The sequence below is a fragment of the Eleutherodactylus coqui genome, chromosome 3 (assembly GCF_035609145.1).
Source record: "Eleutherodactylus coqui strain aEleCoq1 chromosome 3, aEleCoq1.hap1, whole genome shotgun sequence".
Taxonomy (NCBI): domain Eukaryota; kingdom Metazoa; phylum Chordata; class Amphibia; order Anura; family Eleutherodactylidae; genus Eleutherodactylus; species Eleutherodactylus coqui.
Genome location: NC_089839.1, coordinates 289,300,361 through 289,324,763, shown reverse-complemented (window position 1 = coordinate 289,324,763; position 24,403 = coordinate 289,300,361). Strand labels below are relative to the sequence as shown.

General features: G+C 48.8%; 1 protein-coding gene across 1 annotated transcript; it reads left to right on the top strand.

The window, feature by feature from the left end:
* Positions 1–10,709: 10,709 nt before the first annotated feature.
* LOC136620315 (methylcrotonoyl-CoA carboxylase beta chain, mitochondrial-like) lies at positions 10,710–24,371 on the top strand. The gene is made up of 5 exons (XM_066595014.1): positions 10,710–10,917; positions 12,943–13,139; positions 17,438–17,616; positions 23,937–24,017; positions 24,189–24,371. The coding sequence occupies exons 1-5, from the start codon at positions 10,727–10,729 to the stop codon at positions 24,369–24,371; spliced, it is 831 nt and encodes a 276-aa protein (XP_066451111.1). The 5' UTR covers positions 10,710–10,726.
* The last annotated feature ends 32 nt before the right edge of the window (positions 24,372–24,403 follow it).

Sequence of the window (24,403 nt, the reverse complement as noted above, 5' to 3'; positions counted from 1 at the left end):
AATACTGTTTCTTTTGTTCATTCTTTTGAGTGTTTGCAATTTATGGTCATTCTGTGGGATACGGAGACAAGCAAATTATCTGGAATCGCTCCCTCTACGACATCGTTAAAACAGTCATACGTAAAAGAGCAACAACAGTGGGGATCCGGCGAAGAAGATAGAAATGTCAGAACCGGCAACTCTCGGGGCCGCCGGGCCCGCACCACCGGTCCGGCCACCCGGGGTACAGGAGCACGGCGCAGAGGTACCCCGGTTCTTGTGATCTCCCCGGGCCGCTGTAAGACTGGTCGCCGCCGGGTTGCTAGGGAGGCAGCTGGTGCTTCTAGTCGCTTGACTACCAGGCTGGCTTCCCTGGTAACTGTCTGTGCAGTGAGACTGGGGGCGTGCCCCCAGCACCGCCCTGATTAGCCCTGCTGCTGTCAGGCTCCCCGCCCCAATCAGCTTCTGGGGCGGGAGCGCTGACAGCATTTAAATAGGTGTGTTTTCCTCTCAGGCCTTGCCAGTGTTAGTTTGGTTCTCCAGCTGCACCCGCGTTTATCCTGACTGCTCTTGTGACCTCGGCTTTTCTGACACCTGCTTTTGGACTTGACTACGTTTTTGCCTGACCCCTCCGTACTGCGTACCCTCTTGTTGCCTACCCGGATTGTCTGACCATTCTACCGTTGCTTGTCTCAGTGTCTGTTTGTCTCCCGTGTCCCGCTTCCCTAGTGAGGGTAGGGACCGTCGCCCAGTTGTCGCCCTGGGGGGTAGCCCAGGGGGGCAAGTAGGCAGGGACAGGGGTTGCGGGATATCTCAGGGACCCCCATATCCCGGACACTGTCCTGACAGTAACACTGGCCGAACTAAGGTCAGACCCTTGCATCCGCCCGGCAACTTTGAGCCCCTCGATGGAGGCCGTGGCGGCTGTAGCGAACCAGGTCCAGGTCCTTACGACCCTTGCCCAGGACCTAACAGCCCGCTTGCAGCCACGGGAACAAGTGGCAGCTGCAGGCCCCATGCAGCCCTCGTCCGCTCCAGGAACGATGTCAGAACCTCGAGCCACGCTTCCGGATTGCTTCTCCGGAGAGAGAGATCAGTTTTTTGCATTTAGAGAGAGCTGCAAGCTCTACTTTGATCTCCGCCCCCACTCCTCTGGTACTGAATACCAGAAAGTGGGAATCGTAATTACCCGCCTGAGGGGAGAGCCCCAGAATTGGGCTTTCTCGCTACCAGCTGGCTCTCCAGCCCGACTATCCCTTGACGCCTTTTTTTTCGCCCTGGGTCAAATTTATGACGAACCCGACCGGGCGGGCTACGCAGTCTCCAAACTTCTGGCCCTGCGCCAGGGTGGTAAGATGGCGGAGGACTACTGTTCCCAATTCCGTCAACATTGTACGGAATCCCGGTGGAACGATGCCGCCCTAAAAGACTTATTTTTGACCGGTCTGTCTGAGGGTCTCAAGGACCTACTTGTGGCCCACCCAGAGCCTAAAACCCTGGAGCAAGCCATGTCGCTGGCTATTCGAGCCGACCGACGTTTGAGGGCCAGACACGCCGCTCGGACCACCCCACTCCCCACGTCTACTTCTTCGACTGACCCGACCTTTTACCCTCCCACCACCGAGGCCATGGAGCTGGGAGCCGTGAACCCCGAGCAACGACGGGAACACCGCCTGAAGAAGAACCTCTGCTTCTACTGTGGGGAGCCGGGTCACCGCATTGCTACCTGCGCTAAGAAGCCACGGCAGGAAGAACTCCCGCTCCTAGGCAGTTATCGGGGGGACTGTCTAGGAGCCAAGGTACTCCCTGTGTTGTCCAAAATGTTAGTGCCTTGCACCCTAGAATTTCATGCTTTCCACCGTACTGGGCAAGCCTTTGTTGATTCGGGGGCTGCGGCTAATTTCGTTAACTTTAATTTCGTTGCTCAACTGTCCGGGGTTTTGTTACGTTTAGAAACTCCGATTCTGGTTTCAGGAGTGGACTCCACTCCTTTGCAAGCAGGGGTGGTTAATCTGGTGACCCCTGAAGTAAGGTTTACTATAGGAGCCTTACACGTGGAAACCTGCACCTTTCTAGTGATGAGAGATTTGTTTGTGGACGTCGTCCTAGGCCTCCCCTGGCTCCGGGAGCACAACCCGGTAGTAAATTGGGACACGTTGGAACTGGTAAAGTGGGGTCCCCGCTGTGCCAACCACCTTTGTGCGGTGAAGGTGGGAATCTCCACCTGCGAGGGGAGCCCCCTACCAGAATACCTCTCCGAGTTTTCTGACGTGTTCTCCAAACAATTATCTGAAGCTCTGCCCCCTCATAGGGAATGGGACTGTAAAATAGACTTGATTCCTGGGGCCAAACTTCCTAAGGGCCGCATTTATAACGTTACGGTTCCAGAGAGAGAATCCATGAGGGACTACATCCAGGACAGCCTGGCCAAGGGGCACATCCGGCCCTCAGAATCCCCGGTGGGTGCCGGGTTTTTCTTCGTTGAGAAGAAGGATGGGGGTCTCCGGCCCTGTATTGACTATAGAGAGCTAAATAAAATCACAGTCCGAAACCAGTATGCTCTTCCACTCATTCCTGACCTCCTCAACCAGGTCGCTGGTGCCCGATGGTTTTCTAAACTTGATCTCAGGGGAGCATACAACCTCATCCGCATTCGGGAGGGGGATGAGTGGAAAACCGCCTTCAATACGCCCCTCGGGCATTTTGAATACCTAGTTATGCCTTTTGGATTGTGTAACGCCCCCGCCATTTTTCAGGGGTACATGAACTCAGTGTTTCAGGATATCATGGGGGTGTTCGTGGTTGTATATCTAGACGACATTTTGATCTTTTCCTCCGACTTGCCGAGTCACCATACTCACGTTCAGACTGTGCTAGCTCGACTCAGACATAACAAGCTGTTTGCTAAACTCGAGAAATGTGTTTTCGGGGTACAAAAGATATCATTTTTGGGGTATATCATCACGCCATGCGACTTCCAGATGGATCCTGAAAAGGTGAAGGCCATCACGGAGTGGGCCCAGCCAGGGTCGTTGAAAGCCCTTCAACGCTTCCTCGGCTTCGCCAACTACTATCGCAAATTCATTAAAGACTTCTCCGTGGTGGCTAAACCTCTAACGGACCTCACCAGAAAGGGGGCAGATGTGAGGACCTGGTCTTCTGAGGCTCTGAGGGCCTTCAATACCCTAAAGGCGGCGTTCTCGTCTGCACCTGTCCTAGTACAACCGGATCTGTCCAGTCCTTTTGTGGTGGAGGTAGATGCCTCTGAGTTTGGTGTGGGAGCGGTACTGTCCCAAGGTCCCTCCACTCTCACCAACCTTAGACCGTGTGCCTATTTTTCTAGGAAGTTTTCGTCCACCGAACGGAACTATGATATAGGCAACCGGGAATTGCTGGCGATTAAGTGGGCTTTCGAAGAGTGGAGGCATTTTTTGGAAGGAGCCCATCACCAGATTACGGTACTCACTGACCATAAAAACCTCACTTATCTAGATTCCGCTAAGAGGTTAAATGCTCGGCAAGCCCGCTGGGCCTTGTTTTTCTCTCGGTTCAATTTTGTTGTTACCTATAGACCCGGTTCTAAGAATGTCAAGGCTGATGTCCTGTCTAGGAGTTTTGGTTCTCCGGAACCTTCCGAGCCGGAGCCTGAGAGCATTCTCTCCCCTGGGGTGGTCCTCGCTGCTGTCTCCTCCGACCTTTCACCTCTCATTCACGCCGCTCAACAATCTGCTCCTGAAGCCCTTCCGGAAGGCAAATTATTTGTCCCGTTGTCACTGAGATTGAAAGTGTTAGAGGAGACACATGCTTCAGTCCTAGCTGGACACCCCGGTATCAGGGGTACTCTGGAGTTAGCGGCCAGACTCTATTGGTGGCCGCACATGGCCAAGGATGTACGGGTATTTGTGTCCGCGTGCCCGGTTTGCGCAAGGGGGAAGAACCTCAGGAGACGTCCTGAGGGGCCTCTTCTGCCCTTGCCCATTCCGTCCAGGCCATGGTCCCATTTGTCCATGGATTTTATTACTGATCTGCCATCCTCGCTGGGGAATACGGTCATTTGGGTAATAGTTGACCGTTTCTCCAAAATGTCTCATTTTGTTCCACTTGGCAAGTTGCCTAACGCCAAACTTTTGTCTGAGATGTTCATCAAGGAGATTGTTCGGTTACATGGGATCCCCGAGGATATTGTGTCTGATAGAGGGGTTCAGTTCGTCGCTCGCTTCTGGCGAGCCTTCTGTAAAAATCTAAACGTTAATTTGTCCTTTTCCTCCGCTTTCCATCCCGAGAGTAACGGACAAACGGAACGGATGAACCAAGAACTTATCCAGTATCTGCGACTGTTTGTCTCTGATAACCAGCATCAGTGGGCCAACTACTTACCTCTCGCCGAATTTGCGATTAACAACCATGGTAACTCGTCGACCCAACTGTCACCTTTTTTTTGTAACTATGGGTTCCATCCCCGGTTCTCGCTTTCTACTCCTTTGGTCTCGAACAATCCGGCCGCCGACATATCCGCCGAAGAACTGTGCACAGTTTGGGCCCAGGTTCGTAAGAACCTTCAGGGTTCCCAAGAGAAACTGCGTAAATACGCAAATAAAAGACGTACTATCTCTGCACCTTTTGTGGTCGGGGAGCAGGTTTTATTATCATCTAAGAATCTGAGACTTAAGGTTCCCTCCCTGAAACTTGCTCCTCGGTTCATTGGCCCATTTACGGTTTCTCAGGTTATCAACCCGGTGTCATATAAGTTGGCACTTCCTGACCCCTGGAAGGTCCACAAGGTTTTTCACAAGAACTTGCTTAAGAAGTATGTGACTCCAGTTCTCCCCACCCAGAACCCGCCTCCTCCCTCTCTGGTACAGGGGGAACTGGAGTATGAAGTAGAAAGGCTTGTGGATGCCCGACGGGTTAGAGGTGGGCTGCAGTACCTGGTCCACTGGAGAGGATTTGGCCCTGAGGATAGGACGTGGGTCCCTGCCAGGGACGTGCATGCGCCACGCCTAGTCCAGGCATTCCACAGGGCTTTCCCGCTTAAGCCCGCACCTGGCCATGGGGGTCCGGTGTCCCCCCGTAGAAGGGGGGGTACTGTCAGAACCGGCAACTCTCGGGGCCGCCGGGCCCGCACCACCGGTCCGGCCACCCGGGGTACAGGAGCACGGCGCAGAGGTACCCCGGTTCTTGTGATCTCCCCGGGCCGCTGTAAGACTGGTCGCCGCCGGGTTGCTAGGGAGGCAGCTGGTGCTTCTAGTCGCTTGACTACCAGGCTGGCTTCCCTGGTAACTGTCTGTGCAGTGAGACTGGGGGCGTGCCCCCAGCACCGCCCTGATTAGCCCTGCTGCTGTCAGGCTCCCCGCCCCAATCAGCTTCTGGGGCGGGAGCGCTGACAGCATTTAAATAGGTGTGTTTTCCTCTCAGGCCTTGCCAGTGTTAGTTTGGTTCTCCAGCTGCACCCGCGTTTATCCTGACTGCTCTTGTGACCTCGGCTTTTCTGACACCTGCTTTTGGACTTGACTACGTTTTTGCCTGACCCCTCCGTACTGCGTACCCTCTTGTTGCCTACCCGGATTGTCTGACCATTCTACCGTTGCTTGTCTCAGTGTCTGTTTGTCTCCCGTGTCCCGCTTCCCTAGTGAGGGTAGGGACCGTCGCCCAGTTGTCGCCCTGGGGGGTAGCCCAGGGGGGCAAGTAGGCAGGGACAGGGGTTGCGGGATATCTCAGGGACCCCCATATCCCGGACACTGTCCTGACAGAAAGACCGGCAGGGGTGGCTTAGCACCCTTGATAGTACCACTACAAAGGCTCTTTTCAAGATGGACTGTTTCAAAATGGGGGATTGTGAGGGTTATGAACATATTAATTTATATATGTATGTATCTTTGATATACGTTTCCGGAGGCTGTAGGCCTAAATTGTACACTCTATTCTGTGTCCTATGAAAAGCTCTGCTAAATGCTTGTACATTTAGGTTAGTACTTAATTACATTAAGTAGAGGTGTAATCTTAAATGTCCATCATGTCTCCAAGAGCTTGTTTATCTCGTTACACTGATCAAAAGGTTGTATGGAATGCTTTGTTCTTGACTGCTGTCTAGGTAGGGCATGTGATTAAAATGTAGATTGTGATGATAATCAGGGTACCAGACACGATGTCTACATACAAACAAATAAAGCATTGTTTATAGAGAAGACACAATTATTTACCAGTAAAACAGGTCGACCTCTGTAACACTAGCCTACTGATACGCCTACTATTTTCTGTATAAGAAATGACAATGTACACAATAAACGCAGAATGCCTTAAGACACGATCATGATGCCTGTGTCTATTGCTTTCTCACGGTGGCCGCCATAACCACCTCTTATTTGGAACCCCACAGCATATTAACGTAACATGGATTTATCCCTAACACAATCCAGAGCAGAAATTGACATCCTACGGATTTATAAGTCCCTGTCAATTTTCGTGTGGATTTTCCATCTACAAATCCGCATAAAAAATCTGCAGCTTCTCTGCCATGAGTGCAGCTGTCCTAGAGGAACAGGAGAAAAAATAAATAATAAGAAGGAATGCATCTTGTATCTTATACATGAATAACATGTGACATCTTTACCTTCTGTCTTGATATTCTTGTTTGTTGTTGAAAGGGGAAAACTCTACCCATTGACTTGCAGCACTTATCTTCTACGCATGCAGGACCCTGATTACACGATCTGTCAGACTGTCTGCTATGTAGAGCCACAGTTTTGCATACTGTGGAGAGCTATCAGTGCATCCTCCATGGTCCAGTGCATGATGGACATGACCTAGCCCACCAAACCCCATCTACTTGTGATGCAGTCCTGGTGTCTGGAGTTTTACTGGTAAGAATGTATTCTACTACTTTCCCCACAAACTATGATGGAATCTGCAACAGAGGTGCTAACATAGATGTTGATAAAGCCCTACATGAAAGTCAGAATAGTCCTAATGTTGGCATCTAGAGTAGTTCCTTATGGAGATGCTGCAGAGAATTCCTTCCTGCCACAGATGCCCCCTGAGTTCCTGCTACAAGGATGCCACCATATAATGTCACAGATGCCCCCCGAAATTCCTGCTATAAAGATGTCACCATATAATGCCACAGATACCCCCTGAGTTCCTGCTACAAATGTAGTAGCCCAGAGTTAATGGGACCCCTCCATAAGTGTAAATGCATTTGTCTTGTGCCTACGTGTTGTCAGTGTTTTATATGTTGCATGAATATGGTTCGTATTGCACCTCTGCAGCACTGAGTGGGTTAACTTCTGGGTTATGTCTGAAAAATGTACCATGTTGTATGTCATGTGATTGTGCTTCGTATATATGTTTGTGCAAGGTGTCTGGAAAGTGTTCTGCTCCGAACTTGCGCCACACACATTGCGCCAGACACCATTTGCTTTGTGTGGTCCAGAATGGAAAAGGGTGAAAGGTATCCCACAGCCTGCCCTGGGCCTGCTTTGCCCAGGAGATGCCAGTTTTACCTGTAGTGCTGTGTGTGAGAGAGAGAAGCCGCCATGCATCATAGAGTGAGTCCCAATGGGCGTGAATGGGAAGGAGCTGCTCTTATGTGACCGATGCACATCAGTACTTTAGTCCCAGAAAACCCCTGTCTTTCAAATGTGAGTGCTGACCGGTAGAGAGCTGGAGTGAAGGATATTGGCCGGGAATGAAACCCCACAGATACCCCCAGAGTTCCTGCTACAAAGATGCCACCATATACACTAATAGCACAGGTGCCCCCAGAGTTCCTGCTACAAAGATGCCACCATATAATGCCACAGGTGCCCCCAGAGTTCCTGCTACAAAGATGCTACCATATAATGCCATAGGTGAGCCCCTGAGTTCCTGCTATAACGATGCCACAATATAATGCCACAGATACCCCCTGAGTTCCTGCTACAAAGATGCTACCATATAATGCCATAGGTGCCCTCAGAGTTCCTGCTATAAAGATGCCACCATATAACGCCACAGATGCCCCCTGAGTTCCTCTTACAGAGATGCCACCATATAGTGCCAGTGTGCCACCTCCTACCTCCTGGGCTGCTCCGTGTCTGATAGGCAGCGCTCGTAACGGCACAACTGCCATAGTAGCTGACATTGGCTCAAACATTGGTTACTTTAAGGCCCATGTCACACAAGCGCATTTGCACGTGTATTTTTGAGTTTGCGCACTCAAAGAAAACAGAACCCGTTGACTTCAATGGATTCGTTCACATGAACGTATTTTGTGTGCACATTTCAATCGCGCAAAAAAACCCCAGCATGCACTATGTTCCTGAGCACTTGCACAGGAAAGGAAGACATCTTGAACTCAATAAACAAATTGCCCATTTCAAAGGCTGAGAGCATCAGTGCGTGCGCAAAAATGTGGCGCAAATGCGCATACGCTGATGAGACAAACACAATATCGCCAAAACGCCGCCGTTCTCTGACGCAGGTTACTGCCTCTGACTGCCGTTTTTAACGCACCCCATCATTGTGATGGGTGATGAGGTGAGTTAATCGTGGTAAAATAGAGCAGACAGCACTCGAAAATCGCAGCGCTACAAAGCACCACGTTCGAGCGCATATCTGCGAGGCCCCCTTGAAATCAATGAGTGTTTGACGGTAAAAAACGGATGCGTGAGAGTAGCATAAGGGTGCGTTCACATGTTGCGTAAACGCTGCAGAAGAACCGCAGTGGGACCTTTACTATTAAAGTGAAAGCGATTAAAGCTAATTCTGTTCACATGTAGAGAAAAAAAACGCTGCAGATCTGCTGCCGTAACGCCGCGTTCAAGATGGCGGATTGGCTGTGGTTTTTTTTGTACGGAAAATCTCCAGCATTTATAGTATCAGCAAAGCGGATGAGATTTTGAAACCCGCACAAACCCCGGCGAAAAATTGACATGCGGTGCAGAATTTAAATCCGCAGCCTGTTAATTTTATCGCCGTTTACGCTGCCGAAACCACGTCTTCTCAATGAGGGGGTAAATTCCGAAACCAGAATCCGCGTTAAAAACCGCATTAAAATTCCCACCAAATGTTGCGGGTTTTGATGCAGACTTTCAGCTGCAGGACGTCGGCCCCGGGTGAACACGGCCCAACGGTACCGTAACGCTAACCTGTGGTTTTGCTGTGGAGATTCTGCAGTTTAAGGCCTCTCTCACACAGGCGCTTTTTACCACGACTAACGCGGCGTTTTAAATGTCTCGTTAATCGCGGTATAACGCTCCATTGAAATCAATGGCGTCTTGCAGACATGCGCTGAACGGAGCTTTCCAGCGCCATTTTAGAGCAGAGCCTGTTCTATATTTGTGGGAGCTGCGGCCAAAAGCCAAAGTAAAATAGCGGCAAAGCACTGTTTGAAATCACAGCGCTTTGCCGCGTTCATGTGAGAGCGGCCTAATAGCAGCATTTGCGCAACATTTGAACACATTTGAAAGGGGTTTTCTGGGATTAAAGTATTGATGTTCATCGGTCACATAAGAGCAGCTCCGTCCCTTTCATGCCCATTAGGACTCACAATAAACTAGTTCGAAGCAAAGCTATAGCAGTTGCCTATAGCAACCAATCAGAACGCTCCTTTCATCTCACAACCAGTCTTAGAAAAATTCAACCTCCGATCTGATTGGCTGCTGAGAACAGGTGCTTCGCTTTATTACTACTATTTCACGTCTCCTAGTGTGCTCGGCTCAGTGCTCCCTCTAGTGGCCACAGCGAGAACTACAACAACAATGAAATCACTCCCTGTTGTGTCGAATCTGCCGACCAGTAAGTAATGGTGGCGAATGTGCAGCTGGGGGCTGAGTGTTTGACCTTCACTGTAGACTCTGCCCAGTTGGCATATTAACACTAACCGCTTAGGTTAAGCAGCGCTGCTGATTAGAGCCACCTGATTGGCTCTTCGGCACCACGTGACTACACAGCGTACATGCGCATTGCCTTCAGCAGCCATGCACTACACAATACAGTTAAGCAGCACGGGGCTAGGTTTAGGGTTAGGGTTAGTTTGAGGGTTTAGGGTTAGGGTTAGTGTTTAGGGTTAGGTAAAGGGTTAGGTTTAGGGTTGGGGTTTAGCTAACCCTAACCCTAAACCGTAACCCTAAACCTAACCCCGTGCTGCTTAAGTGTAGTGTGTAGCGCACGTCTGCTTAACTGTATTGTGTAGTGCACGGCTGCTGAAGGCAATGCGCGTGCACGCTGTGTAGTCACGTGGTGCCGAAGAGCCAATCAGGTGGCTCTAATCAGCAGCGCTGCTTAAAGGGGTTGTCCCGCGGCAGCAAGTGGGGGTATACACTTCTGTATGGCCATATTAATGCACTTTGTAATGTACATTGTGCATTAATTATGAGCCAAACAGAAGTTATTCACTTACCTGCTCCGTTGCTAGCGTCCTCGTCTCCATGGTGCCGTCTAATTTCAGCGTCTAATCACCCGATTAGACGCGCTTGCGCAGTCCGGTCTTCTTCTGAATGGGGCTGCTCGTGCCGGAGAGCGGCTCCTCGTAGCTCCGCCCCATCACGTGTGCCGATTCCAGCCAATCAGGAGGCTGGAATCGGCAATGGAACGCACAGAGCCCACGGTGCACCATGGGAGAAGACCTGCGGTCTACCGTGGGTGAGGATCCCGGCGGCCATCTTACTAAGGTAAGTAAGAAGTCGCAGCAGCGCCGTTTCGGCGCGGGACAACCCCTTTAACCTAAGCGGTTAGTGTTAATATGCGCCCAGTTGTGCAGCTGTTGGCCATGGCTGCAGTGAGGCTCCATAGACTTGGGTCATATGTGCTGGGACGGTGGCAGCCTGCCCTCTGCAGCCCCCAGTGCTCCCTGCTCAGTAGTCAGGCTGCAGCCTTCCCTGTCCTCCCGGGGGATGTGCTGCCCCTCCATAGACATGTATATGAAGCCAACAGTAGGAGCAGTGAGGGGTGCAGACACAGGTGAGTCAGGGGTGCAGCCCCCCCCTCCCCCAATGGGGGAACTTATAACTAACTCATAACTCCTTCTTCCTTTGATTCAGTGATATCCGATTATGGAATAGCTGGGTGCCCAGCGATGAGCGCCGTTCCAGGGGGTGCCCCAATTCCTGCCTCCAAGGGGTTACAGCTGGCTGCTCTGTGGTTCTGGACTCTGGGAAAGCTGGGTGATGACATGTTTTGTGCTCTTGTTCGTTACAGACAGCAATAAACTGCACCCCCATAACGCCATTTGCTCCGTAGAAGTCAATGGGGGTGCACCAATGTCCCGGGCGCGAATAAACATGTCCTGCGGGAAAAAGAAGTACAGAAATATACACTGATACACGCGCAAAAAAGCCTACATTGCGCCGAGGCGCGTGCAATTGCGCAGACTCTTAGATGAAGCCGGCCTTGGCGTATGTCCACATGGGACTGAATGTACAATGGAATCTCTGCAGCGGATCCACGGTGCAAAATCTGTTTTTTTTTGGTGTGCAGTTCACCCCCCCTCATTTGAAGAGGTGGAATCCTCTGCAGCTTATTGACACGCTGCAAATTTAAATTCCGCAAAGCCATTCCCGCACGGATTTTGTACAGATTTTCTCCACAGAACGAGATTTTAAAAATCTCATTCGCGTTGTAGCTATTGTAAGGGCTGATTCACCCAACTGTATGCGTAAAACGCCGCATGAGTCACGTGGTCTTTTACTGGACTCATGAGCTGGTGGAGAGCATGGCAGCGAGTGCACTGCGCATGACAAGCGTATTTCACGCACGCGGTCATGCGCAGTGCGACATTTTTTTCATTTTTATCTCCCCTCTCTGTCTCATAGTGCGGATGTGTATGTACCGCCGCCCGTATGCGATGTATTGTGCATAATAACGTTGCAAAAGAATACGGTGGCCATACAAATGTATGGGGCTCGCGCTGCGTACGAAGGCAATAAATAGAAATAAAGCATGCGCCATTTACTACTTGTGTATTGATATGCAGTCTCCACAGTCCATTGTCTTTCATTGACCCTATTCATCACGCGTCCGTGCAACGCACGTTCGATACCTGGTGATATGCGGTGAAAACGCTCCTTAGCGCATGAGACCTTCAGAGTAGTAAGAGTCCCTTTAATGCGACAGAACTGAAGTATCTGTCCCTGGAATAAACCTTCCAAATCCGCTGAACCCAGCGAGTAAAGGTACCCCTGAATGTGGTAAATTGGCGTGTGCCTCATTGGCGTTTTCGTGCCTTCCTCTGGATCAACAAAAGGGGCTAAACAGACCGAACTGGATGGACATTTAATGTCTGTTTCAGCCTTGCATACTACGTTACCCTTATGTTGGACGACTGTCGCTTCTATACGTTCACACAGGCGTGATAGTTGTTCAATGAAAGGAGCCGGAGTGCGCCAAAGACCTCTTCCGGCCGCCCACCTCTATTCACAGTGAACAGGCAGTCTTTCATAGTTGAACAACTGCCTGTTTATACTGAGCGAGAAGTCGCTTGTGAGTCGCTTAGTTCCAGTGAGCTAAACCAAAGCGCCTACTGAGCGATCTCCCGCTGTGTCGGTGGCTGCGTGTATTTGATGACTGTTGTCGAAAATCGCAGTTTCAAGTGATTATTGGAACGATAATTAGGTCCCTTAAGGGTCACCGTGGATAATAATGTGCATGTGTCAGCGATGCTATAGCAAAACCACGGAGGGAAAAAAAATAGAATTTACCGTCATGTCAGGTAAAGACCTGCAATCACCCAGCTTTCCCAGATCTGTGAACGCCTCGTTGGGCTGCTGTCCATCCCTCGCCTCCAGGATTTGGGCTGCTAACCCCTCCGAACATTTTCATAGCAGACATTTAATTGTCCTTGAGCTTACCCATGATCAGATATCTCAGATAAGCTGAGATCTCCAAAATGGTGAAGAATCTAAACATAAATGCTAATAGAAAGTTGTAGAACTTCCCATGATACAACGATTAAGACTCCACTGTCTCTTACTGTGATTGTTTCTCCAGATACACAGAATTACTGGAAAAGGTTAAAATGGGAGGAGGTGAGAATGCGATTCTACGACACACACAGAGGAACAGAAAGCTGCTGGTGCGGGAACGACTGAAGAGGCTTCTGGATGATGAGACCTTCTTAGAACTGTCTCCATTTGCAGGACTTAGTCTGCCATATGGTGACGTCCCAGCGGCCGGGTGCCTTTCTGGTGAGAACCTAAAAGATGAAACAAGTACACTCTCTTACCAAAAGTAAGTAGATACCTGAGTAAGAATCAAAAGTAGTATTTATTTTCATATGTTAATACTTAGTGGGGCTCCTTTGGCCCTAATGACATTGGATACTCTCCATGGCATATTTTCTACTAACGTTAGATGCACTTTAGCTGGTTTTTCCCTCCATTCATCCTGCAAACATCTGACGAGTTCTCTCAAAGAAGATGCTGTCCATATTTCCTGACCCGACGTTTCGGATGTTCAGTAGGTTCAGGTCAGACTCTGCAGGCCAGTCCAATCGTGGAACATCCATATCCTCAAATCAACGTAAAACAGAGTTGAAAGAGTGACAAGGCGTGTTGTCTTGTTGGAAGTATGGCTGACTATTCCCAGAGTATTACCACATTGTCAGCAGCACATTGTCTAGAATGTCAGGGCCACCTCCATGTTTGTGGTTCTTGTCACTACAACCAATGGACCGAGACCATGCAATGCAAAACATCCCCAGACTATAATGGAACCTCTAGAGTACTTAAAGCAACCCTCCAAGACTGAAGAAACAAAGATGGCCGCACTGCCTCTCTGACTACCTGATGCACACTGTCCATTAGTACGCATTGGTAGTCTAACACCCTACATACCGCTCCGGCTGACCTGCACTGCTCACATGGACAGCACTGGTCAATCAAAGCAGTTGTAGTGTCTTACACACTGTGCATTAGTATACATCATTAGTCTATCAGGTAGACAGAGAAGTGGTTCGCCCATCTTTGTTTGTCCAAGCCCCGAGGATCGCTGTAGCTGTTGGCACAACACACTCGGGCAAAAAGCCTTCATCAGGCTCCTCCACACCCAGGTATGTCCATCTGATGTGAAGATGGAGTAGCATGATTTGTTACCCCATAGGACGTTCTTCCATTGCTCGGCTGTCCAATGACTATGTTACTTGCACCATTATAGGCGAGCTGATGCATGTTATTAGAGAGAACTCGCCAGACATTTGCAGGATGAATGGAAGGAAATACCAGCTGAAGTATATCGGATGTTAGTAGCCGTATGCTATGGAAAGTATCTCATGTCATTAGAACAAAAGCAACAACAACAAGAATTAACCTATAGATTTAGATACTGCTTGTGATTTCTGCTCCGGTGTGCAGTTTACTTCTGGTAGGAGAGTCTATGGCTATGAATAATGTGCAATGACTTCTCCCAGTACACAGAAATTCTCCCATCGTTCTCTTCTGTTTAGTTTATAAAAAGTCTTCTTTGTTTCCTGTGTAAGTCTGTTTCTAGGAAAGTTAAAGAAGGACCAATATGGCTGCTGTTACGGCTCCGGCACGGGTTCTCGCCAGCTATCCACATCAATCACTCCTGCATTTCTACGGTATTCCAATTTGATGGTCATGTGATGGATTTTTTTCCCTTAATTTGGGGAAACTGTAAAATGTGGTGCATGTAAGAAGTGCCTCGCCCAGTGAACATCCCCCAGGCTGCCATGTATGTTCATTCTCCTGTGCTGATTGGCCAAGAGGGATCACATGTTTATCTTTCAGACATTTGTGATGCTTTCAAACTTAATTGCACATTTTCCTTCTGTCACTCAGCTGGAAGGCATTGATTAGCATATAGCCTGGGCCTTTGGATGTCTCTTTGTGAATTGGGTTGTCCCACAAAATTAATCAGCAGTTACCCCCAAACTAGCTGATTGGTGGGGGTCCAACTGTTGGTACCCTTACCAGTCATGAATGACTACAACAGTGGTTGCATGTGTGCACTTCCACTCTATTCATTTCAGTAGGACTGCTGGAAATAGTCAAGCTCAAGTGCTTGCCTATATCTGGCAGTCTCATGAAAATTAATGGAGCGGTGGTGCATGTGCGTGACAGCACCTTTTAATCTCACTCTATTGATTGGCTCGGGTCCGCTGCTCAGGACCCCAGTTGTTCGGGCGCCTGCTGATAGCATTGTGATACAAAGGGTCGGAGCAGAAGCTGCTGCTCCAATCCCTGTGTAGTGGCTGCAGCTTGTAACTGCAGGCTTAGCTCTCATTAAACTCAATGGCAGCTTCTGCTCTGACCCCTATGTATTGCAGCGCTGACAACTGGTGCCCAATCAGCTGGTGTCCTGAGCGACAGCCCCTAACCGATCAACTAGTGATGACCTAATTTCAAGATAGGTTATCAAAAGTATTTTCCTGGAAAGCCCCCTTAAACAAGGCATCTAATAGAATCTGTTTCTACTATAACAGATTGGGCCTGCTATCGCAATGTGCTGTACATTTACAACACTGATGTTCTTGCCAGCGGGTGTGAGCTTTATATATCAGCTGACACATTGTTGCAATTGTATAGTCCAAGATAACTTTGATCTGTGCCTTTTACCCCCTCAGATGCTGCTGTCAGTAGCAGTACCAGTATCTAACTGCTTAACCGGATGGTTGGGGCTCCATATATAATCTCATCAGCGCCCCTTGTGATCACCGGCAGTTGATGGATTTCCATGACAAATAAGCAAGGTTTATAAAATGCCCTCAGGTCTGCCTTTCATGTATGCGGTTCAGTGATTCTGATGGGCACCATGTAATGTTTTATTACCCCTTCAATACTGAATGATGTCACTCTCGCTGTTACCCTATGATACCAACTGACTGCAGTGGTCCAGGTAGTGCACCCCCCCCCCCCCCCATGATCCACATATGGGACTGGGACATGTTATCTATATATATAAAATTGAATGTATGTCTGTCTGCGTGCGTGCGTGTCTGTCTGTCTGCGTGTCTGTCTGTTTGTCCTTTATGCGCTACTACACCATTCATCCGATCGCCATGAAACTTTGGGAAGTTGTTGAGTACACTCCTGGGAAGATTATAGGCATAGTACAACTATCCTACGATAAATGGCGCGCGCGCGAGCGTCGTCGAAAATTACGACCCCCCCCACGTAGATCGAATAAGTAAGCCACCTGCTATTGTGATGTCATCACTGATGTCATCAACATCGGACGCCCTTGAACATGCCCCAACATGTTCTATAAAGCTGCATTGTGATGTCATTAAGGCTCTATTATGACACGTACAGCTTGGAACCACTAGAGCACGCCAGCCAATTACCATTGGAGTTGGAAGTGGGTAAACAAGTACTAGGATATCTTCCTAAGAAGCCACAGCAGCCGGATAAATTGTATGTTCCACCCAACGGCTATTTTATTCAGCCCGCAAGGGGGAAGCAGCGGCCTACAAAATCTCATTCAGGTAGGTAGGTTCAGTTCTTGGAGGTTGGGGAATGCTTATGGGCAAGGCCTTATGTCTCATCCCAACTCGATTATTCAATTCTAAGCGCAAAAGAATTAGCGTCCAAATTTTATGTACGGAATTTAATTCTCTCACTTCCCAATGTCATAGAAACTTGAAATTTGGCATGAGCATTGATTATGTCATAAATAGGAAAAGTTAATGGGTCCCAACTTGATTATTCAATTCAAAGCGCCAAAGAATTAGCGTTCAAATTTTACGTACGGAATCTAATTCTCTCATTTCCTGATGTCATAGATAGATAGATAGATAGACTGTATGCAATAACCCTGATAGATAGATAGATAGATAGATAGATAGATAGATAGATAGATAGATAGATAGATAGACAGACTGTATGCAATGACACGTACAGCTTGGAACCATAAATACTAGAGCACGCCAGCCATTTACAGTCAGTCTCCATTGGAGTTGGAAGCGCACAAGTTATTCAGCCCGCAAGGGGGAAGCAGCGGCCTACAAAATCTAATTCTCTCATTTCCTGATGTCATAGATAAATAGATAGACTGTATGCAATAACCCTGATAGATAGATAGATAGATAGATAGATAGATAGATAGATAGATAGACTGTATGCAATAACCCTGATAGATTGATAGATAGATAGATAGATAGACCTTGAAACCATAAATACTAGAGCACGCCAGCCATTTACAGTCAGTCTCCATTGGAGTTGGAAGTGGGCAAACATGTACTAGGCTATCTTCCCAAGAAGCCACAGCAGCCGGATAAATTGGATGTTCCACCCAACGGCTATTTTATTCAGCCTGCAAGGGGGAAGCAGCGGCCTACAAAACCTCAGTGGTCGCTGCTGCCGTCATCTAGATATATAAAAACGAAGTATGTATGTATGTCTGTCTTCGCAGCAACGCGTGACGGGTACGCTAGTTTGTAATAAAAATTAGATCTCTGTTGCAGAGAATTATCCAAATTTGCACGTTAGGTAAGTTGTGTCTTTATTATGTTCTCTGTGTCTTTAAGGTATTGGGAAGATTTGTGGGATTTGGTGCATGTTTATAGCAAATGACACCACCGTAAAAGGGGGAACCGCTTATCCCATATCGGTAAAGAAGCAGCTGCGAGCTCAGGAGATTGCCATACAGAACCACCTGCCCACGGTGTACTTGGTGGATAGCGGAGGCGCCTTTCTTCCTCTTCAGGTATCACGTCCCGCCTCATCATTTCCCTGTAGTTATAGAAGAACATCCAGGTGAGCGAGGCTGATATAGAGTATAATACGCCAATCCATCTTTTCCACTAGTCTGGCACTGCCTCCTAATCCATAGCAGATCATCAGCGGAGGTCATACGGATCTGTAGTCTTAAAAGCATATTATAGTTTTATGTAAGTAAGTTTTAACCCCTTGAGTGGCACGCCCGGAAAATTTCCGGGACGAGCTCCACTGCTCATAGCAACATAGCCCGGAAATCTTCCGGGCTATGTATCACTATGGGAGCTGCAGAGAACAATGCCACAAGCTGTGACAGTGTGCTCTGCCTGCACAGACCCACAGAGAACAAAGCAAGGGCTTTGAAAAACCAGCAGAAGATATTGCCGATATGTCGGCAATCTCCTGCTTTGTTTACAGGTCAGAAGCAAGCCGATGGTTTCTGTGGCAGGGAGAGCTTGGTGTTTGGCTGTCAGAGGACAGCTAGGTACTAGCTCTTACAGCAGAGATCAGAAAAAACCTCCGATCTCTGCTGTTAACCCTTTACATGCTGCAGTCTGTGACTGCAGCATGTAAAGGGCTGTCACCATCGGACCCCCGGAATGTGATCAGGGGTCCTGATGGGTCCCTGTGGAAGTCCCCTAAAGGGACAAAAAAAAAATAAAAAAGTTAAAAAATTATAAAAAAAATGATAAAAACACTTGTCTCCCTTTACTTTGTAAATAAATCAAAAATACAATCACACATGTGGTATCCATGCGTCGTAATGACCCAGAGAAGGAAGTTAATGCATTATTTAACCCCTTAATGACATGGACCCTTTTTTTCTTTTTTCCCCATTTCTTTTTTTCCTCCCCCCTGTTTAAAAAATCACAACTTGTCCCGCAAAAAACAAGCCCTCATATGGCTGTGTGAATGGAAAAATGAAAAAGTTATGGCTCTTGAGACGCAACTGCAAAATTAGTTGAAATTCAATGATTAGACCATTTTAAAAAACCTGCCCTGGTGGGCACGACAGGGTGGTAGGAAACCCGCCACTCAAGGGGTTGTTATGGGAACACTCTGATCCCTCTAACTTCACTGCCTGTTCCAAATTGGTCATTGTAACTGAGACTGACGCAATGCTTGTATCAAAACCAGTACACTTCTGATTTATTAAGAGCATCATGGCACATATATACTCCCAATGACGTAGCAATAGAGATACATGTCCTTAAAGTTATAAGAACTCATGATAGGCTTATTTCCCCCAGTCGTCTCCACGACAGCACCAATTGAGATTGCCTCCTCCTGATAGGACAGGAACAAACTGAGAGGTTAAAAGCTCCCCCCCTTCCCCACTTTCCTCAGTGTCTTCCTGTCCTGCCAGGAGGCAGGATCTCTGAGAGGAGCTGGTGGAGAAGCCAGCCAGGATTACTTACAGGCGGATCGGAAGGCAGTGGCTCACCCTGTCCTCCCTTCCCAGCCAGACGACTCCCGGGACGCCACATGGGGTGGTAACCCCCGGGCCAGGTTCCTCCCGCGGCGGCCCATGGGGGGTACAAAGCGGGAGCCTCAGTCCCCCTCGTCCTCCCTGCAGAAGTTACAGCGCGGCGCTCCAGGAAGCCCTCCGACGGCGGGGGGCGGGGCGCCGCGTCACGTGTCCAGCGCGATGACGTCATCGCATCTGCATCAGGAGCGGAGGGGGCTGGGCTTAGCGCAGGAGCGCAAAAAAAAAATAGGAACCTGAGAGAAGCCAGAACAAACCAGCACTACAGGTCGCAGGGTGTCTGCAGCACTGGTATAGTAATGAGTGCTCCAGCCCCAGAGACAGCTGAAACCTCAGCCTCAGCGGCCGTAAGTAGCCAGTGCGGCAAAAAATACAATGCAATTATCCAGTGTATTGTGTATGGAAAATTGCATATTTACCCGCAAAAAATACAATGCAAATATCCAGTGTATTGTGTATGGAAAATTGCATATGTACCCGCAAAAATACAATGCAATATCCAGTGTATTGTGTATGGAAAATTGCATATGTACCCGCAAAAATACAATGCAAATATCCAGTGTATTGTGTATGGAAAATTGCATATGTACCCGCAAAAATACAATGCAAATATCCAGTGTATTGTGTATGGAAAATTGCATATTTACCCACAAGAAAATGCTTTATTTGTCAGGGGGATATAAAAAGACATCACCCCCAGAACAAAACTCAGAAAATGCGCGGATTGCGGGATAAAACTGCCAGCTACGTACCAGAGGCCTCTATGCAAGGCATGCGTAGCTAGGCTAGTTAAAGAGGAATCAGGAGGACGTTAGGAAGCTGGTGAAAGAAGAGGTAGATCAGCCCTAACGTCACAGCTGGCGCCGCCAGCGAAACGCCAGAAAAGGGCGTATGTTCCTGACGAGCCTTCCGACTCAGAGAGTTCCATCGGTCGGAGCAAGAGGAACAGGCGGCCGAGGAGTCCTCAGATTAGGAGGACTACAAAAAATACTTATTCCATCAGGACGACTTAATGGAATTGATTAAGTCAGTCAGGGCTACACTAAAAATGGAAGAGCCCAGAGAACCACGTACCCTACAAGATGAGATATTTGGGGGACTAGGGGAGAGGCGCAAGCATACCTTCCCTGCCCACAAGAATATCACCAAAATAATCCAAAAAGAGTGGAGGACGCCGCACAGTTAAAAGATCCCATGGATCGCAAAGCTGAGGGCCTCCTAAAGAAATCATGGGAGGCAGCGGCAAACAGACTTAGGCCAGGGATCGCAGCCACTTGTGTGGCGCGAACTCTGGGGGTACGGCTAGAACAGCTACAGCTACACCTAACCAATAAGACGCCGAGGGAACAGATCCTAAATTCCCTTCCGATCCTGCGTATGGCAACAAATTTCCTAGCGGACGCCGCGGCCGAAACTGTCAAACTCTCGGCGACAGCTACAGCCCGGTCTAACTCAGCCAGAAGAGTGTTATGGCTGAAATCGTGGTCAAAAATAAGCTATGCACCCCAAAAACCCCGGAAGAAAAGCCACAGAGAGGGAAGACCTTCTTCCGGGCCCCAAGGCAACAGCCAGAGACCTACCGAGGCAGGGGCAAGACAGGCTGCTGGAGTTACCCCAAGGGGGGCAGAGGAAGGAATATCCTCTTTTACCCCCACCAGGGGGAGCCAAATCAGAGACCCTGACGCCATCCCCGTAGAGGGAAGGCTGGAGGGCTTTGTGGATCAAGGGGCCACGATTTCCGAAGGCCCATGGATCCCAAAGATCTTACAGCAGGAATACCGGATAGAACTGGTGTCCCTCCCCAGAAGAAAATTCATTATCACGGGAGGCTCCAAACAGTTACACCTACTAAGGCAAACCGTTGGGGACCTGCAACAACTAAATGCAATATCCCCCGTACCGCAAAACGAGGAGACCCAGGGCCATTATTCCAGGCTCTTCCTAGCAGGGAAACCCTGTGGGAAACAGCGGATGATAGTGAACCTGAAACCTCTGAACACCTGCATCAGATACAGAAAATTCAAGATGGAGTCCATCTCCTCAACGATAAGGTTGATTCCCAAAGGAGCCTACAGGGCATCCATCGATTTAAAGGATGCTTATTTCCACGTACCGAGCCACGAGGGGTCCCGGAAATACCTAAGGCTCGCAGTGGATATGGGCAAAGGAATAGAGCACCATCAATGCAGACGCCTGCACTTCGGGATCTCCTCAGCACCCAGAATCTTCACCAAAATTATGGCGGAGGTAGCCGCCTACCTGAGGAAGAAGTCGGTCCAAATAATAGCAGAGTCCAGAGCCTGAGGATATAGTGCTAGAACTTCCCCAATCCTTGGGACGGATCATAAACTGAGAAAAACCCAGCCTAGATCCCGACAAACAGAAAACGTTTCTGGGTATAACGCTCGACTCAGAATCGCAATGCTCCTGCCTAACCGAGGAGAGAATGCAAAAAATCCGACTGCTAGTCAAAACCTTTTTACGGAGACCATTATGCACAATTCGGGAAGCCAGGTCTCTCCTGGGAAGCTTGATTCCAGACATTCCAGGAGTGGCATGGGCCCAGGCTCACACCAGAGCCGTGCAAGCCTCAGTCCTATCCACGTGGGACAAAAAGCGGTCCTCTCTAGGGACAAGAATGTACATTCCAAGCGCGGCGAAAACATGCCTGCGTTGGTGGGCATCCCCAGAGAACCCGCGGAGAGGGGTTCATTGGCTACAAAACCCAGCCACTCGCATCACAACGGATGCAAGCGCCTGGGGATGGGGAGCGCACGTGGGGAACCAGTTCTTTCAGGGCCCATGACCTCAAAGAACAAAAGAACAGTCCTCAAATCACAGGGCGATCACGGCAACCCACTTGAAGGGGACGCTAAACCAAAAGCGGCCTTTCTCAGCAGGAGGCAAATAGACTCAGGAGAACGGTCTCTCTCCCTGAAAGCATTCAGAATCCTGATCAATCAGTGGGGGACCCCACAATTGGACCTGTTCGCAACCAGGGAAAAATGCCAAAGTAAGCAATTTCTTCTCCCTCCGGCCAGGAGATCGTCCGACAGCAGTAGACGCCCTAGGCCAAGACTGGGGAGAAGGGCTGGTGTACGCCTTCCCCCCTATACCGTTAATCCCCAGAGTCTTACAATATTTCAGAACCCAGGTATGCACACTAATCCTGGTGACCCCCTTCTGGGCCAAAAGAAGCTGGTTCGGTCTTGTAGCAACTGAGCGTCCAGGACCCAGTCATCTTCCCTACCTGGACAGGTCTTCTATCGCAGGGCCCACTGAGCCATCTGAGCCTAGACAGGCTCCACTTAACAGCATGGCTCTTGAGGTATCCTCACCAAAAGAGAAGGGATTCTCAGAGAGAGGAGTAGAAACATTAATGTCCAGCAGAAAAAAGACTACCCACCTTATCTACCAGAAAGTTGGAGAAGGGTCTCCTCATGGAGACAGGGAAGGGATCGCGGGGATTCTATCCCGGACATCCCTCTAATCTTGGAGTTCTTGCAGAGGGGCCTAGAGACGGGCCTCTCTCCAAGCACCCTGAAGTTCCAGGTCACAGCCCTTAGCGCCAGATGTGACACAAAGTTCTCAGACAACAGATGGGTCAACAGGTTCCTAGCAGCAGCAACTAGATTACGGCCTGGGCCCATAAATCTTTTTCCAGACTGGAACCTTAACTGGGCCCTAGGGGCCATGACAACGGTACCATTCGAGCCGATCGAAGCACTACCCATAAAAATGCTTACTATTAAGACCATTTTCTTAGTAGCCATCACCTCCGCAAGACGGGCTAGCGAGCTGTAGGCCTTGTCCATTCGCCACCCGTTCCTGAAAATCTCGGCCACCGAATTAGTACTTAAAACGGACCCGGCGTTTATGCCAAAAGTAGGATCACATTTTCATAGGTCCCAGGACATAATAATCCCCTCAAATTTTAGTAAACCTAAAAACGAGGAAGAAAAAAACACTCAACTGCCTGGACGTTAGGAGAGCAGTCCTAGGCTACATAGAGGCGATAAGCCACTGGAAGCGGGACGACAACCTGTTCATCCAGTTCAGTGGCCCAAATAAAGGGAGCAAAACCGCAAAAAGCTCCATAGCCAGGTGGATCCACCTGGCCATCAGAGTCCTATAAGGCCCTCGGGAAGGAAATCCCCTTAGCTCTTAAAGCCCATTCTACAAGGGCAGTAGCATCCTCATGGGCCGAGCATAGCTCAGCTTCGGTCGAGCAGATATGCAAAGCCGCAGCCTGGAAGAAACCCCACATGTTTGTTAAACACTATAGGGTAAAAGTGCAGCAGGACGAGGACAGGGCCTTCGGCCGCAAAGTCCTCTCGGCAGCAATCCCACCCTAGGGAAACTTTAGTTGGTACGTCTCAATTGGTGCTGTCGTGGAGACGACTGGGGGAAAAAATGGATTATACCTACCTGATAATCAGGTTTCCAGTAGTCTCCACGACAGCACCTGTACCTTCCCTCCCTAAATTGATAGAAAAGAAACTATATAATATAAAGAAACATATATATATATATATATATATATAATATATAAGTTTATTAAAAAAAAAAAATTTAAGTTGAGCTCCTACCCCGGCAATTCGTTAGAATCCACTGAGGAAAGTGGGGAAGAGGGAAGCTTTTAACCTCTCAGTTTGTTCCTGTCCTATCAGGAGGAGGCAATCTCAATTGGTGCTGTCGTGGAGACTACTGGAAACCTGATTATCAGGTAGGTATAATCCATTTTTTTCTAATGATTAACATATGTTAACGCCTTAAGGTGTGTATAACTAATAAAATATATACTTGCTGTCTTCCGTCCTCAGGCTCAGCTGTTCCCCGACAAGAAGCACGGTGGGAAGACCTTCTATAATGAAGCTATAATGTCCGCTCTAAAGATCCCTCAGGTACGAGCAGCACATCATGTACAGATCCTCATAATGTCCCTAACATTAGGGGAGATCAGGGACCACCAATCCCTTTCAAATTCTATATAATCACTAAATCGCGTGCATCTAAATCTCTATATAACTGGTCTTTCTTTATACCATTCTCCTATGATGTGGGATGTGCTGCAGGTGGCTGTGGTGTGTGGCTCCTGTACAGCAGGGGGCGCTTACATCCCAACAATGACAGAAGAGGCAATTATCGTAGACCGGATTGGGACTATATTCTTAGCTGGACCCCCACTACTTAAAGCTGCTACTGGAGAAGATGTCACTGCAGAAGACCTGGGGGGAGCGAAGATGCATTACAGGTGAAAACGCTTTATACTTTGTGCGACTCCCTTCAT

Coding starts and splice junctions, on each gene's coding strand:
- LOC136620315 (XM_066595014.1), top strand. CDS start 10,727: ATGGCTGCAGTGAGGCTCCATAGACTTGGGTCATATGTGCTGGGACGG. Junction 13,140..17,437: donor AGCGGCCGGGTGCCTTTCTG/GTGAGAACCTAA, acceptor TGTGTCTTTAAG/GTATTGGGAAGATTTGTGGG. Junction 24,018..24,188: donor CCGCTCTAAAGATCCCTCAG/GTACGAGCAGCA, acceptor GATGTGCTGCAG/GTGGCTGTGGTGTGTGGCTC.